The sequence below is a fragment of the Otolemur garnettii genome, unplaced genomic scaffold (assembly GCF_000181295.1).
Source record: "Otolemur garnettii isolate 467f Iridium unplaced genomic scaffold, OtoGar3 scaffold00134, whole genome shotgun sequence".
Taxonomy (NCBI): domain Eukaryota; kingdom Metazoa; phylum Chordata; class Mammalia; order Primates; family Galagidae; genus Otolemur; species Otolemur garnettii.
In genome coordinates, this window is record NW_003852529.1 from 4,749,460 (window position 1) to 4,768,829 (window position 19,370).

General features: G+C 57.1%; 1 protein-coding gene and 1 long non-coding RNA gene across 6 annotated transcripts in view; one reads left to right on the forward strand and one right to left on the reverse strand.

Annotated features, from left to right (window-relative positions):
* The window catches only part of KCNQ1 (potassium voltage-gated channel subfamily Q member 1), a 389,965-nt gene that overhangs the window by 290,211 nt on the left and 80,384 nt on the right, over positions 1-19,370 (reverse strand). For all 5 annotated transcript variants that reach the window (XM_003798368.3, XM_023518338.1, XM_023518339.1 and 2 more), the window contains exons 3-8: positions 14,056-14,182; positions 13,446-13,524; positions 12,850-12,946; positions 11,987-12,127; positions 1,832-1,942; positions 674-769 (exon numbers count right to left, since the gene is read on the reverse strand). In XM_003798368.3, coding sequence (XP_003798416.1) covers positions 674-769; positions 1,832-1,942; positions 11,987-12,127; positions 12,850-12,946; positions 13,446-13,524; positions 14,056-14,182 — 651 coding nt within the window. The remainder of the gene's footprint in view (positions 1-673; positions 770-1,831; positions 1,943-11,986; positions 12,128-12,849; positions 12,947-13,445; positions 13,525-14,055; positions 14,183-19,370) is intronic.
* LOC111727966 overlaps positions 12,391-19,370 on the forward strand; it is an 8,879-nt gene continuing 1,899 nt past the window's right edge. The window contains exons 1-2 of the long non-coding RNA XR_002775388.1: positions 12,391-12,425; positions 12,831-12,964. This is a non-coding gene — a long non-coding RNA (uncharacterized LOC111727966). The remainder of the gene's footprint in view (positions 12,426-12,830; positions 12,965-19,370) is intronic.

The window sequence follows — 19,370 nt, forward strand, 5'->3', positions numbered from 1 at the left end:
CCCTTAGTCCCCATAGCAGCCAGCAGCAAAGGCTTGGCTGGTACAAGTATGGCTCTTGTACTGAAGTTTTTGCTTACATCAAAGGGAAACCCCATTCTCTGATGTGCTCTACACAGCCCAGGTGATCAGCAGAGCTGCCCTTTTGGGCTCAGTACCCCTAGCCTCCCTCTGTCTGCAGGACCTCCTGCCCCTATTGCCCTGTGGGCCAGAGGGTGGCCCAGGAGGCTGACACTATAGGTTCTTGCCTCCTGTTCAGTAGCCCCAATGGGCACTGGGCTTGCCTCTCCTGGGGACAGCCACTTGGGGCCCTGGATGCATCTTTCCAGGCTCAGCATCTTCCTGGCCCACTTCTGGGAGCAGTGCAGAGGGAGGAGGACAGAGGGGAAAGTGGTGGGAGCCCAAGGCCAGCTGGCGCAAGGGAGCCTCAGAACCACCATGCCCAGTTCTGGGGCTGCCATGGTAATGCCTTGTCCCCAGCCCAGGAGGTGTGACCTCTGGCCAGAGCTGCTACAGGAGTCAGGCTCCTGTGGCCGCAGAAGCAGATGCCCCCATAAGCATGAGCCTGCCAGGCCAGCTGGGTCAACACAAGGCTGAGACTTTCAGACTGACACCAATGGACACAAGGGCTAGAAGTGACAGTGACTGTGGTGACCAGGCCACACAGGCCTCGCACCTGGATGAGTGAGGCTGCCGCAGGGATCTGCCGGTTGAAATGTTTCTGCCTCTGCTTCTGCTGCACCTTCAGAGCAAACCCGGAGCCGAGAATCCCCTGGGAAGAACAAAGAAGAGGCTCACATCCACACGGGCCACCGCTCAGGTCCACACGGGCCTCCCTCACAGGACATAGATACTGGGTCACTGCCATGGGAAGGCCAGGCCTGGTCAGTGCTGGAGGCCACACAAGTGAGGCCAGCACCTGCGGCCCAGCCTGCCTGGCCCAGGCTGATGCAGAGACAGAACTCACACCCAGGACCTATCCAGTAAAGTACCTGCGTCCTGGAGGGACCAGACCCTCTGCCACCCACTCCCAGAGATTGCTGTGAGTGTCAGGTGGGCTGGTCCTCTGCATGTGCCAGCCAGAGACCACACGCTGGGCCAGGGGCCATTGGGGATGCCAGCTAATGGGTGCAGAGGACTCGCAACTGGGGAGGGGGCTTCCTGCCAGCGGACATCAAGCTATGCACACAGGTGTCACAGTCATCTGTACAGGTGCCTGTGGGACACACACACGCATACAACAGGCACACATACTAAGCCACACCCACACACGTGTGCACAGGCATATATGCACAAGTTACATGTCTATGTGCACATGCAGGCATGCACACACGCACACATACACACATCATGCACAATATGCACGCACGGAAGATATGGTAGTTACATGTGAATATGTGATAGGTACAGGCAGCACACGTGATACCCGTGCACACAACATACACACACACAACACAGGCATTCGCCTACCCAGACATAGCGGGCCAGAAAGGTTTGACTCTTATGGTCTATGATTTCTGGAACGGATGCAGATCAAAGCCCCTCCCCAGGCCACAGTAAGTGACCACAGCTCCCTCCCCAGGTACAGAACCCGCCTCTGCAGCACATGGGGTCCTCTCCTCCTCAGGGCACATCCCACACCAGCTAAGAAGGACCCTGCTGGGGCCAGAGCAGGGCAGGGTCACGTTCAGGGTCCCTAGGCAGGCATGCTGGGCCCTGGGTAAGGCGCTTCCCCCGCCCCCAGAAGGAGGTGCCATCTTGGCTCAAAACAAGCTTCCTTGGCAGGTGGGCCCATTGCCAAGAGGGCTGTGTGGTCACCCACAGGGGCACCTACCGCTGGGAGTGCAAAGAAGGAAATGGTGAAGACAGAGAAGCAGGAGGCGATCGTCTTCCCAACCCACGTCTGGGGCACTTTGTCGCCATAGCCAATGGTGGTGACTGTGACCTGCAGGAGGGAACAGCGGTGAGCACTGGACAGGCCTAGAACCATGGGAGGCCACCTGTCCTGACAAACCCACCCCCTGACGAGCAGAGAAGCCTAGAGACCCCAGCCACCAGGGTGGACACTGTGCAGCTCAGCCAAAGCATCAGGAACCAAGTAGTGGGAGGGTGTGGGTCACCTTGACCCTGGGAGACAAACATGGTGCACAGCCCACTCCACAGAAAGCCAGGCATGACGGCCAAGGAGACCACCAGGCCTGTGGCCTGCCGACCCCCAAGGAGACAGAGCCCTCAGGCCCTAATGCTGCCGGCGCCACCCCCGGGAGGCTGGGAGGTTGACTTGACAAAGAGCTGTGACTAGGATGACGCATCACTTCCTGACGCCACCGGGGCACCACATGTTTCATCTTTGCTCTTTTCGGAGCCTTCTTCTCGGTGGGTGGGGAGCCGCCCGCCCAGGCATGTGCTAGGACAACATGAGTGAGGGGCTACCCCCACCTCCTGCTGGCATCTGGGGTTTGCCCCCTGGGGCCTCTGGGCCAGCCTGAAAATGACATCCTGCCGGCTTGAGAGCCTCCTACTCCCCCGCTGGGCCCCGGGCTGCTGTGCCACCCCTGAGTGCCGGCGTGTGGCCACCACTGGGGTTTCTGCAGGCCTGCTCTGCCCTCACTCAGGAGCCCTGTGTTTACCCTCTTGCAGGCCTAGAGGCTTCTGAATGAGAGCAGCTTGGTGCTGTGCTCAAGCCCTGCCCCACAGGCCAGGGGGGGTCCTTGGGGCCTATCCAGGCAACTCCACCTGAAGGCAGTGATGGTCCCAGCTACTCCAGCCTTGGAGTATTGGGCTATCAAGGAAGAGGGAAGCCTGGTGCTACAGCTAGGCAGGACCAAAGACACATGCAGAGACATGCATGGCACACGCAGAGCTGCTGGAGGAGCAGGACCCCATTTTGGAAACTGGGTTATACTGACGAGCACAATGACATGTCATGATGTGACACGAGATTTTCAGGGGAACCAGGCAGCACGATGGGGCCAGCCTCTCCTGAGCCCTGGCGGCCACCGGGACCCCCGGGGGTACCCTGCACTGCACCAAGACCACGTTCCCACAGAGGCTGTTTGCTTGGAGCCTTCCTGCAGCATCGCCATCCTCAAGAAACACACGTGCAGGCACATGCACAGGGGCGTGCTTGCTGCCAGGCCCCTCCTGTGAACCACCAGCTCCACGTGTGGGTGCACAGCTGCAGACACACCTCATGTAGAGGCAGGGCACCTCACATATGCAGCTACATCACGTGTGTGCATGTGGCAAGGTCACGTGCAGCAGGGTTTGGAATCCAGGTCTGAGCCTGACAGTATCAGGGCTGGCGTGGTCCCAGATATCCTGAACGCGTAGCGCACACATCGGGGACACAGCTCAGGTACCTGCAGGGGAAACCAGGCCAACCCCAAGCCACTGGCAGGGCTCATGATAGGTGGGTGGATGGGAGCCCTGTGGGAGCAGGGAGCCCTTGTTGGCATGGTATCCTCCCAGAGGGTCTGCACCACCCTGAGGGCTGGGCCACTGCCACCTTCTCTAGAGGGCTATGAATAGGAGGCATCTGAGGCTCTGAGCCTGGCCCTGTTGTGTGTGTGTGTGTGTGGGGGGGGTAACTCCCCCTGGCAACAACATAGACAGGAGTGGCGGCAGGTGCAGAGGGGCCAGAGCACCCACCTGTTCACCTGCCCATTCTGCTAGTATTTACCGAGCCCACCACAAGTCAGAGAAAGCACACAGAGGTGGCCCAGAAACTGGCCTGGGATGCTCTGGCCTCAAACTCAGAGGGCCTCTGCAGCCTGGATAAGTGAGTGACAGCTAACTCTAGAGCCTCTGACCCAGCCATCTCAGTAGGATGGTCACTCACTTCTTCAGTGTGAATGTCCCATTTCCTAAGTGTTCATCTAGTGACCTCCTATTCATCCCTCAAAACACTGTTGGTGATACCCTGAGGCTCTGCTTGCCCTGCTACTCTAGGTTCTACTGCTGCTCTGTAGATGGGCCGGTCATGGCACCACATGCACCTATGGTCCTGAACCACCTCAGGGTTTGAGGGGGGAAAGCCCCCGGGCAGGACCAAGTCCCAGCATCAGGTTAGGGAGGACAAGATTGGACCCAAGAAAGAAGCAGGCAAAAGGGCCGTGCCCTGCGGCAGGAGTCAAACTTGGGCTCACCTGAAAAGTATGGGCCAACTGCCTGCCCAGGGCTGAGTGTGGGGACGGCAAAACCCGGCAGGTTCCCTCTCAAGTAGAAGGAAGTTGGATATCACCGTCAAGACAGATAGGGAGGTGAGAGAATCCAGCCATCCTCCCAGGAGCCAGATTTCCCATAGATTTGTGGAAATGTACATTTTTCAATCAATATCATTTTGTTTTGGAAAATATAGTAACTTTTCATAAAATCATGTTATTTATGTAAGCACATAATAGATCTATTAATAAATTAACATGGACTCCTTTAAAACATTTCTTAGTTTTATTAAACATTGAGTGTATGACCCACACAAACAAAAGCTCTCTGTTAAGTAGCTAACTTTCCCAATTACACCATCCCCTACCCACACCCAGACAGCGTCCCTGGAGCTAGCTGGACATGAGTGTCTACAGCTGTGGGTTCCCCAGAGGCCTCCTCATGGCAGGGGCCTGTACCTCAGGTGCTGGGCACAAGGGCACCCATGGGCTCCACCAAGATGTTGATAACACATGCTGGCATGCTGGCTACTACCACTTAATAGTATTAAATTACTTTAAAACATTTTAAAATTATTAATTTTTAAATAAATATGTCATATTTTAACTTGCTTAAGAAATCTAAAAGCAAAAAGGTCATGAGGAAAGGGGAAGGAGGGGGCAGCCTGGAGCTCCTGAAGGCAGGTGCAGGTGAGGGTACCTGAGGCCACCTCTTAGATGAGCTGAAGGGTGGGGCCGTCACATCTAAGTCTAAGGGTCCCCATACTCCGTCCTCCTGGTTGGCCGGCCAGTAAAAGCAGGGGCCCCCAGGCTGGGGAGGAAGCCTGGCCCCAAGAAGTGGCCCTGGGGTGTTTGCCCTGCTGTGGAGGGTAGACCCCGCCACAGACCTTCTTCGTCAAGTTAATGAGGGTCTTTTTGAGGAAATGGCCCCTCCCTGTAAGCTGTTTATTTTTCCTAAATTCACAGACACAAGCAGCTCAGGAATGGGCCATTTTATGGTCGCTATGCTGGGAACTGTCCCCAGCAGCAGCATCTAGAATGCAGATCTGCACGTCTGCTGGGCCAACGAACGGAGGGACACGGTCTGCTGAGGCTCCCGCGGGGGCGCAGGCCACAGGGGCACAGCCGTGCTGCTCATGCCCAGAAGAGGAGCTTGTGGGGGTGAGCCAGGGCCCATGCCCTGCTGCTCATATCCAGCCTGGACCTGCACTCACAGGGCAGGGGGGCCTTCTGGTCCCCACATCTGTCCTGAGTGGGGGACACTGGGATTATTTTACTCCTTCCTTTTGGAATCAGACTCCATGCAAGGGATGGTGGAGGACCAGGCAGGAAACCCCCACACCAGCCATGCTGTGTAGAGCTGGCTCACAGAGCTCATAGGGTCCATCTGGAGATGTGGTGGTCATTGGCCCAGAGGTAAGAGGTTGCCAGGGGGTAGGAGCAGGGACAACCACAATGGTGTAGCCCCTAGGACAGTGCCCTTGCTTCACCATCTCCTGACACTACAGGGGACCATCTACAGAGGAGGAAATCAGGCCAGTCAGAAACCAGGTCACTGTGCCCAAGTGGTCTAGTAAATAGCCATGCTGAAGCCTGCTGGACCTGTACTCCACATCACAGCCGCTGGGAAGCCAGGGGACAAACCCAGGAGGAGCTAAGAGGCTGCTTTAGCTATTGTAGGCCCAGCCTCAGGGGACCAGCCTACCCATGAAGAGGCTCATGGAATAGAGTTAGGGAGAGGTGGCCACTCGATCCTACGGAGGGAAGCAGAGGCCCCCAGAACACCCTGTGTGGTTACAGTCATTCCCAGGTTGCTGGGACGAGCCCTCAGCCATGGTGGGACCCTGGCTCCTCAGGAAGGCCCCAGGCCAGGCAAGAAGCCCACCCAGGGTCTCACCCAGCCCCAGAGCCCTTGGTGGGCTGAACACACAGGTCCAGATGGGCCATCCCTTCTTGTGGCATGATGCCAGTGGTCTACAGGACAATGACCTGAGAGAGGGCCAGAGAGTGCTGCCAGGCAGCCACACCTTGCTAGCTTCCCTCCTAGCAAGCCCAGGCTGGCACCACAGCTCTGAGTGTAAGCTGGAGGTCTTAGTTTTACCCTGCCCATAGGCAAAGCCTCAGCCTGTTCTGTGCTTCCGTCTCCCCTCTAGGGAATGTGGCTGAAGCTGTGCTCCCTGCTGACTGCCTGTTGTAGGCTGTGGCACAGGGCAAGCCTGTTACCTAGATGGACTCCAGATGTGTGCAAAGCGCTCTGTGTCACCTCAGAGACTCCTGCTCTAGAGCCTTCTGGCCAAGCTGGACAGCAGGCTCGGCTCAAACACATGCTTCTCAGGACAGGGCAGACCAGACTCTGCTCACCTGGGTAACAATCCCCCAACCCACATCCTCCTCACTCAGGACTACTGAGAGCAGGGCCGGGTTGGGGAGAAGCCACAGACAGAGGGGCTGGCTGGGCAGAGCCAGGACTGTCTCCGGGGCTGTGGGACACTGTGGTCCTGCAGATCCTCCATGCCAGGAACTCGTGTCCTGAGGGGATGCCCAGGAGACTCTGGCTTGGCATGTGGGGGAGCCACGTGGAGGCTGAGAGAAGCCCTCAGTGGGCTCACACTCTCTGGACAAAGACAGAAGCAAACATGCCCAAAATAAACCTGCTTCCCTTTGGCAGGAGAAAGTAAAGACATGAACACACATCCACACAGGCCTAGGCTTTCTCATCATGTTCATGGTCTCGCTCACGAAAGCCTGGAGCCTCAGGGCCTGGCAGGTCCTGCATCCTCACCCTGGCGTGGGACAGGCCGGCCACACCCCAGTTGGGCAAGGACACACAGTGATGCACTGTGGAGAAGGGACGTGCCTGGGGCCACCAGCACCACTGGACAGGTCAGCACCTCTCTGGTCCCTTCCTCCTAAATGAAATCCCAGGTGCCACCGAGGGTACATCCACCTGGCAGCATGCTGGGCTCAAGTCCCTATATACTGGCAGCCCAAGTGACAGTACCTTGGGGTCTCAACTCAGATGTCACCTCCTCAGGGAGGTCTCCCCACTCTCAGGCCATCGAGGTCCTCCAGGGACACACACCAGCAGGGCTCCTTCCAGGCTCTTCTGTGAGAGCCACAGTGCATGCCACATCCTCCTAGACCACAACTCAGAGCAAGACCAGGGCCGCCTAGACCCTGCCAGTGCCCACTGTGGAGCAGGACCACAAGCACCATGCTGGACAGGACTCCAGTGACAAGATGGCCCAGCCCCATCAGAAGGCCTTTAATGTCTGAGTAAAGTCTCTATCGCAGAAGGACCAGGTGCTGCCTCTGGGGTCATGATCCTCACAGCCCTCTCCACAGCCCCAGTGTCAGCCCGCAGAGGCAGGCTCCTGTCTCCTCATTTCTCCTCATTTAGCAGATAGAGAAACTGAGTGTTCCTGTGCGTTGCCCCAGTCCCAGGGCCTGTCCAACAGTGCCACTGAACTTGAACTTGTACCCCAGGAAGTCAACAATGGTCTCCTTGCCCCTTCCCCATCACTCTTCGTCCACCTACAAGCCGTGGTCTCCTGTTGGCCACTAAGTTTTCCTAGGCACTGGGGATGCAACATCAGAAATTCTGGGTCCCAGAGTCCAGGAGTGGCAAGGCTAGGCAGGCCAAAGCTGTACATTGTGAGGGGACATGTGGGGCGTGGGCAGGACACAGGCAAGGCCCACCCTTAGGACCAGTGGGGCTGAGAATGTGACCAGACCACAGTAGCCAAAAATCTGTTAATATGAATTAGGCTCCATGGGGCTGTCAACTGGTGTTCTGGTTTTGGGCAACCCCAAGAGACCCGTGGCTGGTAATGCCTGTCTAATATTTACAATCAGCCTTTCCTAAGTCCTGGGTGGGTGCCTGGTAACCCCAGGCTTTCTGTGTATTCACCAACTTAACTCTCCAGTGACCTATAGAAATAGGTATGTTACCTTACACCCATTTCACAGATTGGCTCAGAGAGGTTGGATAACCTGTGCAAGGGGCACAGTTGGTCAGTGGTCAGGGTGCTGCTGACTGCTGTGTTACCTTACCTCTTCCAATCTCCCTGTGCTGCATGATACCACTGTTCCTTTTTCCTATTCTGTCGAAGAGTAGCTAGAAAGTTCTGTTCCAAGTCTCCGAGCCCCGAGACTTCCAAGGGCTCACCCTATACCCAAGGAGGAAATTAATCTTGAATGCTGTCCTCGCGGGGCCTGCTGGGTTCCTGTGAGAATTTCCCCAGGCATTGGCCTCGGGTCAGTAGGTGCAGGCAGACAGACTCCTTTGCAGACTCCTACTCACCCTACAAAACCCAGCTATAAAGTCCCTTCCTCCTCAAGGAGAACTCTCTCTGGCTGGGGTCCTGCAGGCTGTGTTCTGGGAAAGTCCTTATCTGGGTAGGGTCTGTGCTGGGGCCAGGGGCCTGGCCCTGCCACTTCTGGCCCTTGGGGCCTTGGCTTCCCCAGATTGAAGGAGGTCCTAACCCCAGCCCTTCCCCCTGGATGGTCCAACAGAGCTTATACATGACCGTCTGGGAGGCCCTGCCATACCCAGCCCCTATCTGGGCAAGTAGGCCTTGCTTTGCCAGGATGTGGTGTGGCTTGGGAGTCAGGAGACATCCAGGCCTCCAGGTGAGAAGGAAGAGCACACAGTCAGACGCTATTTTAAAAGGCTGCTGAAAGGCAAGGGTGGGATCCCAGCTTTACTCTAAGTTCTAAATTTAGATGCAGAGGGGTAAATACAGCCCAGCAGCCTCCTGTTTGCAGAGACCCCTGGGCACTGAACAGAGGAGCCCGTGTTTGCAAAAACTGCTTTCCCTCTGCTCAAACTTGAACACAAACAAATGCATTTTGTTCCAAGAGTGAAGAAAAAAGTCTTAAATCCTCCCCAAATGCCTCAGCGGCCAGGCTCGGGCGCCACATTTGGGGGTGTGGGAGATCTCACATCTGAACTGGGCATCTCCACCCCAGAGAGGGGTGGGAAGTGTGGCTCAGCCACTTGACAGCTGGGGAAACTGAGGCCCAGTCAGGGGAGAGACCTTCCCACCAAGTCCCCTGGGACACCCGCTGCCCTGTGCTGGATCGTGTCCTCCTCAATTCACTCCCACCTGTTCCCTCAGAACGTGATCTTATTTGGAAACAGGGTCTTCAAAGATGTAATTAAGATCTCACAATGAAATCCTCCCGGATTACCCGGGTGGGCCCTAAATCCCATGACAATGTCCCTATAAGAGAAGAGAGAGACAGACGCGAAAGAATGAAGCAGCCACAAGGCCCGGAACACCTGGGGTCACCAGAAGGTGGACGGGGCAAGGAACAAGCCCCCACACCAGCCTCCAGAGAGAGTGTGGCCCTCCCCACATCTTGATTTCAGACTTCTGGCCTCCAAAATGCAATACATTCCTGTTGTTTTATGCTAACCAGTTTGTGAAACTTTGTTGTGGCAGCTCCAGCCCTATTTGGGTACATTTGAAGAGTGAAGGGCCCAGAGTCCAGACGAGGCCTAAGGCAGACGTGTGTGGAGCTCAAAGTGGCCTGGCCTCTGGGAAGCCGCCCACTGCTAAGTGCACCACAGCGGGTCTCCCACCCCAGGCTGGGCAGGGGCTGCACCACTTCCCTGTAGGGTGACAAAGCCAGGACAAAGGAAACTGAGGGAAGACAACTGCCCAGGGTGCAGTTGCAATTTGGCAAACCAGCTTAAAAGCCCCCATCAGGCTGCCCTGTCTTGCATTTCTCAAATTCTGTTTGTCCACAAAGCACCAGGAACATAGCCCATAACTCAAGCCACAGGGGCTGCTCCCCCCAGACAGCTGCAGGGGCAGCTGAATGGAAGCTGTTTGCCCCAGGGCGGCCAGGGGCGCGGGGGCCCGGTGGGAACAATGGCCAGGCCAGGGCACACGGTGGCCGAGGCGCGGGCTGCAGCTGACGGCGCGGGCCAGGACACTGGTGCCAAGCCGGGCACAAAGGGGCCGTGTTCCCGGCCAGCGGGCGGATGTTTGCACAGGTGTGGGAGTGGGAGCGCCACTCTGCCGCGGGCTGGGGGGTTGGGGAGTAGCCTCTGCTGCCCACAGCTCCAGTGGGCAGCCAGGAAGGCTGGTGGGCGGCACCAAAGCTGGGCACTGCTCATTAGCCATACCTCGGGCCATCACCCTCTCCCCACCCTCCTGCAATTCTCCTGGACCTGGGCAGTCGGTGCCCCACTCAGGCCCTGCCCTGTCCCTGATCTGTGTCTGGGGCTGAACCCTCCTGCCCAGACGTAATCGGGCCTGTCACTATAGGCCTTTAGGGACACAGGCACCCCAGGAGGGCAGGCAGAGGCTGAAACTGAGGACTGCCCCAACCTGGGAGCTGTGTCAGCAAATACATGCTTTCTCTGAGCAGTCTGGCATGTTAGAAACTTCCAGAAAACATGCTGCCTTGACCAGTAGGTATCTGGCCTATCAGGGGACACAGGAAACACAGGGGCACACGCCTGCTCAGCGAGCTACAGGCAGCTTCTCACCCCACCTGATGCACTTAGATTAGCTCCCTTCTGTGGAGGGCGGGGAGGCCAGGAGGCCTTTCCTCAGTGGAGGGAGGAACCCTCAGGGCTGGGACCTGACACAGATACCCGCCTCTAGCCCTCGGGCCCTGTGCAGTCCCCCAACCCACATGGGCTATATCTTTCTTCTTTCCCCATCCCAGTTGCTGCCACCTCCATCCTGCCCAGGGGCCTTAGCAGACAGAGTGGACTCAGGGTGGGCTTGTTGGGGCAGAGCAGGGGCAACCTAGTCCCTGCCTGAGAACAAGCCAGCAGCTTGAGGTCAGCTCAGCTCCCTACCCCTCACCCAGCCTGCCTGGCCAGGGTGGCCCACCGCCCCTAAAGCTGAGGGGCTGGGGGTGGCCAGCACTCCACCCTCTAGTCTTAAACCAGCTGCTCCCCCTGGGGTGCTGTGTGCTCCTATGTGCATAAAAACTGTTTTATCTGGAGGATTTGAAGGCTGTGTGGGCAGTGACCAACTTCTGCAGGGACACTGGCAGCCCAGGCTTCCCCTAGAAACACTGAGGCCGCATTCTCTGAGCTACAAGAAATTGCTCCTAGGCCCACGCACCTGTGGCACAGGACTCAGGGGTGGGTCCTGCTCCTTTCAGCTGCATTCCTGCTGCAAGGTGTCTGGTCCATCCGCCAGCCTGGCTCCTTGCAGGACGCCCACCCACCCGCACCGCTCTCCTGAACAGTCGGCTCATATTGGGCCTCTGGGGATCAAGTGTGGGAGCATCAGGCACCCCTGCCCAGGTGCCTGGGCACAGGCTGTACCTGTCCTGCTCCCGTGACCGGCTACAGAATTCCCAGGCTCTGTATCCAGTGCAAATGCGAGCTCTTGCCCTCTCTGGGGCTTCTCCACCCATCATGGTCTCCCACTCCTGGAGCACAGGGATGAGCACAGGGCTGGGGCAGACCCTCAGACACTCAGGGCATCACCTCACCACATCCTCCCTATACCTGTTCCACCCAGCTGAGGACCCAGCCCAGTGGGACCGGAGGTGTAGCTGCCTGGGAGCTAAGTCCCCCACAGCATCCTATGGGACTTTCCTTACAAAACAGAAGCTCAAAGAAGAAAGTATTAGAAATCAGGAGGCAGTTGGAACACGGTGTACCAACTGGGTACAGTGGGTCCCAGGTGCAGCTTCAGTAACAGACTTGCAGCAAAGGGAGTGAGTGTCCAGGCAGGAGCCTGCCAACGTGGCATCAAATCGTAAGAAATCCATGCCCCCAGCACCCTGCTATGTCTGCCCATGCTCTGTGGCCCCAACCCAGGACCCCTGCCCACCAGATCCCAACTTACCACCCCCCACCACAGCGCATCTGCGTAGCTGCCGAACTCCACGCGGCCCGACTCATTCACTGCGTCCTTCTCAGCCAGGTACACGAAGTACGAGGAGAAGATGAGGCCCAAGAAGCCGATGTACAGGGTGGTCACCAGTTCCTAGGCCAGCAAGTGGACACCGTGTCAGGGCCAGGTTTCTGCACAGATGTCACACCAATGCCACGGGCCACGAGGGAACAGGCTCGGTCAAGTTCCAACATGTTCCAGACAACTGTCGGCTCAAGTGTGTTTCATGTGTGGACATTGGACTTTAAAATAATCCATTTCCCACAACTCTCCAAGATGGTCAGGATTGGGCCCCACCTGGGGCACGAGGCTCAGCCCTGCAACTGCCCGGTTCTCTTCCCCAAATGGGACAGAACACAGATTTGATGGGGACCAGAAGACTCTCAGTAAGGTGAGGGCCCCCTGCCCGCTGCAGCCTGTACCTGTCTTGGTCCTAGGGAAGGGCACCAGTGCCTGGCCTGTACTGAGTTTTTCTTGATGTGCCTGGTCTTGAATTTCTGAGCCTCTTAGACATTGATTTTTATCTCTTATGTTTCTGTCTTTATATTTGCCCCACTTTGTCCCAAGCTCACAAGGAGGTGGGCATGTTATCAGCTTGGCAGGCTGGGGATACTGGCCTGGGGCTGTGGAGGGCAGCAAACCATCTGGATTTGGGCTGGAGGAGCTATGGGATCCCAAACCCTGTGATGTGCCCTGGTGCCCTGGCACCTGCTCCTCACAGCAGGGCAGAGCCAGGCCCTGAGCCTGTCCTGAGCCACCCTAGTGTGGCCAGACTGCCCTGTCCCCCCACCCCCAGCACCACCTAGAACACACACCTGGCGGTGGATGAAGACCACAGAGCCTAGGAGCCTCCAAGTCCCTCCCTGGCGGTCGACATGCAGCATCCGCAGGATCTGGAGGAAGCGGATACCCCTGAGAGGGGACGTGCAGGTGAGAGGTGCTCACTTCTCATCTATCCCATTGGACTGTCGTGCTCCACACCTGCCCTCTAGACTCAGCCCTGCTCGGACACCTCAGAGTCCCCTTCTTGGCATAGCTCCTCAGTGTACCATGGGGTTGGGGCTGGAGGGGTTTACACATCTCCAAATTCCTTTGGTCTCTAGACCACCTTTTGGAGAGGCCTGGGGTCACCAGAGGTGCAGCCTGTGCACTACCCAGGTCTCAAAACCCAGGAAGCATTGGTGCATGGCCTGGCATGGAGGGCCACCTGTGGGCCCTGAGCCCAGCCTGCCCCAACACATCGCTCCATGTGCTTGGGGCAGTGAGCACCTGGGAAAGTGAGCACATCAGAGCCAGGCGGATGGGGTGTGAGGCCACCCACAGCTCTGGAGAGGGGTGCTGGTGGGGGTCAGCACCCTCTAGCCCCATGGCACAGGCAGCAGGTAGGGGAGAGCTCCTAGCACAGACGCACCTGATAGCTGATGTGGCAAACACCTGCCCTTTGGAGCCCACGCAGAGGACCACCATAGAGGCTACAACCACGATGAGGTCTGCAGGGCACAGGGAAGGGAGTAGCTTGTCATAGCCATCCCCAGACACCCATCCCGCCTCTGAAGAAGGGGCTTGCAGGTCAGGTGTGGCAGGGCACAATGAAAGGACACCAAGATGGGGAGGCTGATAGCACCTGAGAGAGACCCACCCTCTGTCCTGGCCACACACGGAGCCCCCATCCCTACTCTAGCTCGGGCCAGGCCTCATGGTCAGGGCTGCATGGGGTCAGGGAGAACAGAGCCTTGGGTGCATGCCATCAACCACGCCAAGTGAAGAGGGTCCCAGGAAGCAGTAGGGGAGCCCCCCACTCCATGAGCAGTGTCTCTGTGCAGAGGTGGACCAGGGTTGCAGCTGGCTCTGAGCTGGGACTTGGGTAGTCACCCACTGATGGTCCCAGGGTCCTGCCCCATCAAAGGCAGGCAGAGTAGTAAGGGTCTCTCAGTCTTCTGGAGGGGGGCCTCAGGTGGCTGTGACATGGGGCCCTTCCTGGCCTGCAAACCCAGAATGAACCTCTGTGGGGCACGACTCACCAATGATGGAGATGGGCTTCCGGGCAAAGCGCAGCCTTCCCCAGATGCCAACGTACTTGCTGCGACAGCCTGCTGACCAGAGGCGGACCACGTACTCTGTCCCAAAGAACACCACCAGGATGATCTCCTGTAGGGAAAAGGGTTGAGCTTGCTCTGTGCAGGGCTTGGCCTCACAGCGTCAGACCCCAAAACTGCCAGACGCCAGGAGCCTCTGCTGAAGGGTACCCCAAGAATAGAAGGCCTAGGGATCAGTCTGCTAAGGGTGGTGGTACGTACATGCAGTGCCCACCTGAAAAGGCCAGTGGCCTGAGCCCAGGTCCACAGGCAGTAGACACTTGGTAGGACCTGCAGCTTTTCAGATCAGCCTGTGTGGGCCAGAGGCACTGTGCCACGTGCCATGGCCTAGCCACAGGACACCCTGCAGCCCATGTCCTCTAGCCAAAGCTAATGTAAACCACTGAACCCCAGAACTCAGGCCCGGCATCCCGATCTGTCCTCATGGGACTCGACCCCTTCCATATCATACTTCAGAGAGTCAACATGCCCCCAGAACATAGTCGTCTACCAGTATGCGGCCTTCACTGGGGCCCAGGTGTAGCAGCCCTCTGGGGTGGGGGTCTAGCAGGAGGAAGAGGAAATAAGCTTTCTTGGGGGCCCCTCCCCATGGTTCAGATGAACTCAGGGGCCTTGGGGGAGCCAGGGTGTGGTGAGCTGGAACACCAAGGGCCAGCACCTGGCTCATGACGGATGGATAGACAGACAGTAGGTGGGTTGGGGGAAACCAGACAAACACCAAGCATGCTGCTGTAGCTACCCCAGTCAGCCAGCAGCCAGGATGGCTCCCTGAGGCTCAGTGTCCACCACACCATGAACCCCACAGCTTCCTGTCACCTTCACCACAGCCCCAGACAGAGGCTGGGGACAAGTGACCACCCAAGGCCTTGAGGCAGCCCTGAGAGCAAGCGTCTGGGCCATACTGGGCACCAACCTTAGTGTCCCACCTCAAGGTGGGGCCCTTGTGTCAGCAGCATCTGGAGGTAAAGCGGTGGCCAGGACTGCTGCCAGGTGACCAAAAACCATTGTGAAAGACCCCTGGGCACACAGGGAGGAGCACCCCACCAGCCCCATCCCTGGATGCCCCCAGGTATAGACTGGGAACCTGAGCCTTGGTTTTCTCAGCTATGGACCATGGATGGAAACAGTCCCATCCTGGTGGGTCAAGGTGAGGGTTTATGGCCAAGTATTTGGCCAAGTATTTAACATGACAGCCAAGAGCATGGGAGCCCCCTCTTAGATGGTGGCACCTGTCCAGCCTTTGCATGCAAAGGCCCTCAGGGCAGGTATAGGGGTTGGAAGAAACAAAGCTTTCCACCTCGCAGGCAGGTGCCATCCAACTGTCCTGTGGGAGTGCAACCTCTTGGGGACTTCTCTGACGGGGTGTCCGTGGCTAGTCTAGCCCTCAGCAGGGAGTCCACCACAGTGGGGTGGCTGGACACTGCCATCACTAGCTCCCAAGTGTTACTGATGAAGTCATATTTACACCAGCCAGTGTGTGTCTGGGGCCTGGCCCCAGGGTGACAGGAGTTCAGCACTCCCACTTTGCAAAGTGTTTTCAGGTTTTAACACTGACTCTCCGGGGCTGGGGGTGTCATGATTGGGGGCACGTGGGAGACAGCTATGGGCTCATTGACACCACAGACTTGGTGGCCTCATCAGGGGTTTATGGTCCCATTTCTGTCTGCCTTCTGCAACAGGGCTCTTGGCTGGGAGTGCCTGAGCCTCCCAGGGCAGAGGCCATGTTGGTCTCACCCTCCTCCCCATCCCAGGCCCCCAGCACAGAACCCGCCGTGGTCAGTGCTCAGCATGGATTTGCTGAATGAAGGGATAAGCAAGTGAGTGGTTATTCAAAGAAGCCTCCAGCTATCTGACGGCAGCAATTTTGTCCTGTTTTTTTGACATCCTGAGGTCACACAATGCCTGCCTTTGGCCATCATGGAACATGCTGCCGAAACACAGCACTCCAAGTCCCCAAGACTGACAGGGTTCTGACTTCACAGCGGATGGCTCCTCCAACCTCTGGTGGCCTCACTGGGGAGCTGTCCCTGGAGGCTTTGCCAGCTCTGTGACCCATACAGCCCTGAACAACCGATCATTGAACAGGCTGGGTCTTATTTGGACTTTTAAAAATTACGTAAACACCTTCTGCAAGCCACATCCTAAGCAGATGTGAAGGGCTAGGTGTGTCGTAGAGCTTAAAATAGTAACAATTAGGGGCTGCTTTTGATGGCTGCATGCACCCGCTCCCCAAATTACACAGCTTGACACTTGGGGAGAGCCTGCTTGGAGGCAGCAGCTGAGCACAGCACAGCCCCTCTGGAGGGTGGAGTAGTAGCAGTAATTCAGAACACTAACCCTCAAATCCTGTGTGACGTGAGGATGCAGCTCAAGGCCCAGCTGCACAGGGAGCCTGACTGTGACGCCGGGAAGGGGCCCAGTTAATTAGTGTGGCGCTGCCGGCAGGCCAGGAAAGGGCAGAGGAGAACAGCCATTTCACCATCCCCAGGCCGGAGACAGCGGGATTGAATGTTTGCTCAGAGATAAAATTATCTCCACCATGATTGGCCTCAAAAGCTCTCTGGGGCTGGGCAGGCACTCAGGCCAAGGCCACAGCAGGACCCCAGGGCTCACGCTCAGACAGGGCAGGAAACGAGGACTGATACCCCAATTCAAGGGAAAATACCCTATGGCCACCACCATCACACAGAATGGCAGGGCCACCTCCCCGTGGCTCTGGGTTAGAGGAGGTCCAGGCTGGGGTGGCCACTCTACTGGCCCCAGGTCCCTCTGCCTTTCCGACTTGGCCCTCTGCATAATCGAGCTAAAGGGGCCTCAAGCTCCTCCCCAGAGCCCGCACTCATCTGTCTCTTCCTGTGTGCCTTCCCTGCTCAAGCAACTGCCATGGTCCACACTACAGGGTTAGGTCTGGGGCTGCCACTCAATGCCTCCTTCTCAGGGCCTTGCAGACCAGTCCCTTGAGAGCTCCCACTGGGCCCAGGTTCCCCCCCCAGGGAGTCCCCTGTCCACCTCTCCCACCTCTAGTCCCCCTTCCCCTCTCAGGCTAGCGTTGACACCCTCACCCCTTCCCCCTGTCAAACCAGGAATGCTGCCTGGCTCCCCTACTGCTAACAGAGCCAGCCTCAGACCCTGACCGAAGCACAGTCAGCAACATCCAGCCCCCAAAGGGCCTCTCAGCAAGACCCACGTGATACCTGCAAGGCCTGGGGCCAAGGACCCATACCCCAGACACTGATGGACTGTGGTCCTGAGATCTGACCCGCAGATGTGAGGAAGGCTGTCCTTGGGCAAAGGAGCTGAGATTTCTAGTGAGACCCAGGCAGAACAAAGGGACAATGAGGCCCCTTCTGTCCCAGTTGCTGTCCTTCAAAACAAAGCAAGGCCACCTCCTGGCTGCAGATGGCGTCATGGACAAGGGGGCCTCTGAGCTGGGCTAGGGCCCAGACCCAAGCAACCTCTGGCAATGCTGTAATGTGGGGCCCATGACTGCCACCCCTACTCTGCAGAGGAGTACTCGGACTATTGACCCATGTCCCATGGCTTGGGGTTGGGGAGGGCTGGGAGTCCATGGTAGAACAAAGCATAGGTGTCCATAGGTCTGTGGTGGACACTGGTAATGGAGGGCAGGCCCACTGTGGAGGCTGACCACTCATGCACAAGCATAACCTGGGGGGGCCTCGGGGACAGCAGGGTTCTGAAAATAGTCTGCTATGGTGGGAATCATGTGTGCTGGCTAAAGGCAAGTCCTTGGGGATAAGGAGGGGAGGAGAGGCCTGGGCTGCAGAGTCCTGAGCACTGCTGGCCACCCTGGTGGTCACCTGGTGGACAATCAGGATGTTCAGAGTCAGGTCTGACCTGAAGGGTGTTGGCAGGGGCAGCCATGTGGGTATGAGATGGCCCCAAGGAAGACATGGGCACAAGAGGACCCTCCTTCTTCCAGACTCAGTGAGGAGCTAGAGAGGAGCATGTCCAGTGTTCAGCGGGACAGCCAAATCCCCCTAGGTCTGCCCTTCCCGAGGCACCTTCGGGAAATGACAGAAAAAGTGCAGAAAAAGGGAAAAAACACCATGTGGCCTTGGTCTGCAGCCACTCATCCACAGGGGACCCACACATGAGACCGTGCATTTTTCTAACAAGGCCTGAAATCCCAAACAAGACAAGCCTGGGGTCTCGTGCTCTGCCCCTACGTTGGCTGTCCTAGTCCCTATGCCCAGGTCCATTCTGCCTTAAGTGTGAATCCCAGTCAACATTGGGCTTTTCTCCTTGTATACTGATAACTGTTAGGGATTGGCTTTCAGTGGCGTTACCTGTGCAATTTAAAGTTATTTAATAAAACAAGTTTCTAACAACCCAAGTTTTAAAAAAACGTGCAAAGGACTTAAATGTTGACATTACACTAAAGAAGATATACAAATAGCTAACAAGCACAGGAGCGGTGTTGGACGTTACTAATCAACGGAAAAAGAAAACCAAGGCCTCAGTGAGACACCCCCCCCCCCACCAGGAGGATGGCCACTCGAAACAAATAAAAATCACATGTGCTCTTGAGGACTGGATGGAACTGGAGCCCTTGTGCCCTACTGGCAAGGATGCAGGATGGCGCAGCCACTGGGGAAACTGACGGGGCAGTTCTTCAAAACGTTAAATGTGGAACTGCCTCGTAACTGTGCTATGAACTTAAAACTGCCCTAAAAACAGTTGATTAAAAAATACTCCAGAACAAAAAGAGAATTACTGTATGACCCAGCAATTCCATTCTGGGTTCATACCCCGCAGAACTGAAAGCAGGGACTCAAAGAGCCATCCGTTCCCCCACATCCATAGCCACAAGGTAGAAGCAACCCGGTGTCTACCGATGGGGAGATGAATGAGCTGAGTGTGTTCTGCCCGCACAGAGGGGCATCACTCATGGAGAGGAACGAGGCCCTGACACATGCCACGCAGACGAACCTTGAGGACGTCATACTGATAAGCCTGACACAGAAGGACAAACTGTGTGATCCCACTCCGTGGAGGTCCCCAGGGTCATCACGCTCACAGAGACAGGGAGTGGATGGGGGTGCCAGGGACTGTGGAGGGGATCTGGGGGTCTCCAGGGTCATCACGCCCACAGAGACAAGGAGTGGGCAGGGGTGCCAGGGACTGCAGATAGGGAGCTGGGGGTCTCCAGGGTCATCACGCCCACAGAGACAGGGAGTGGGCGGGGGTGCCAGGGACTGCAGATAGGGAGCTGGGGGTCT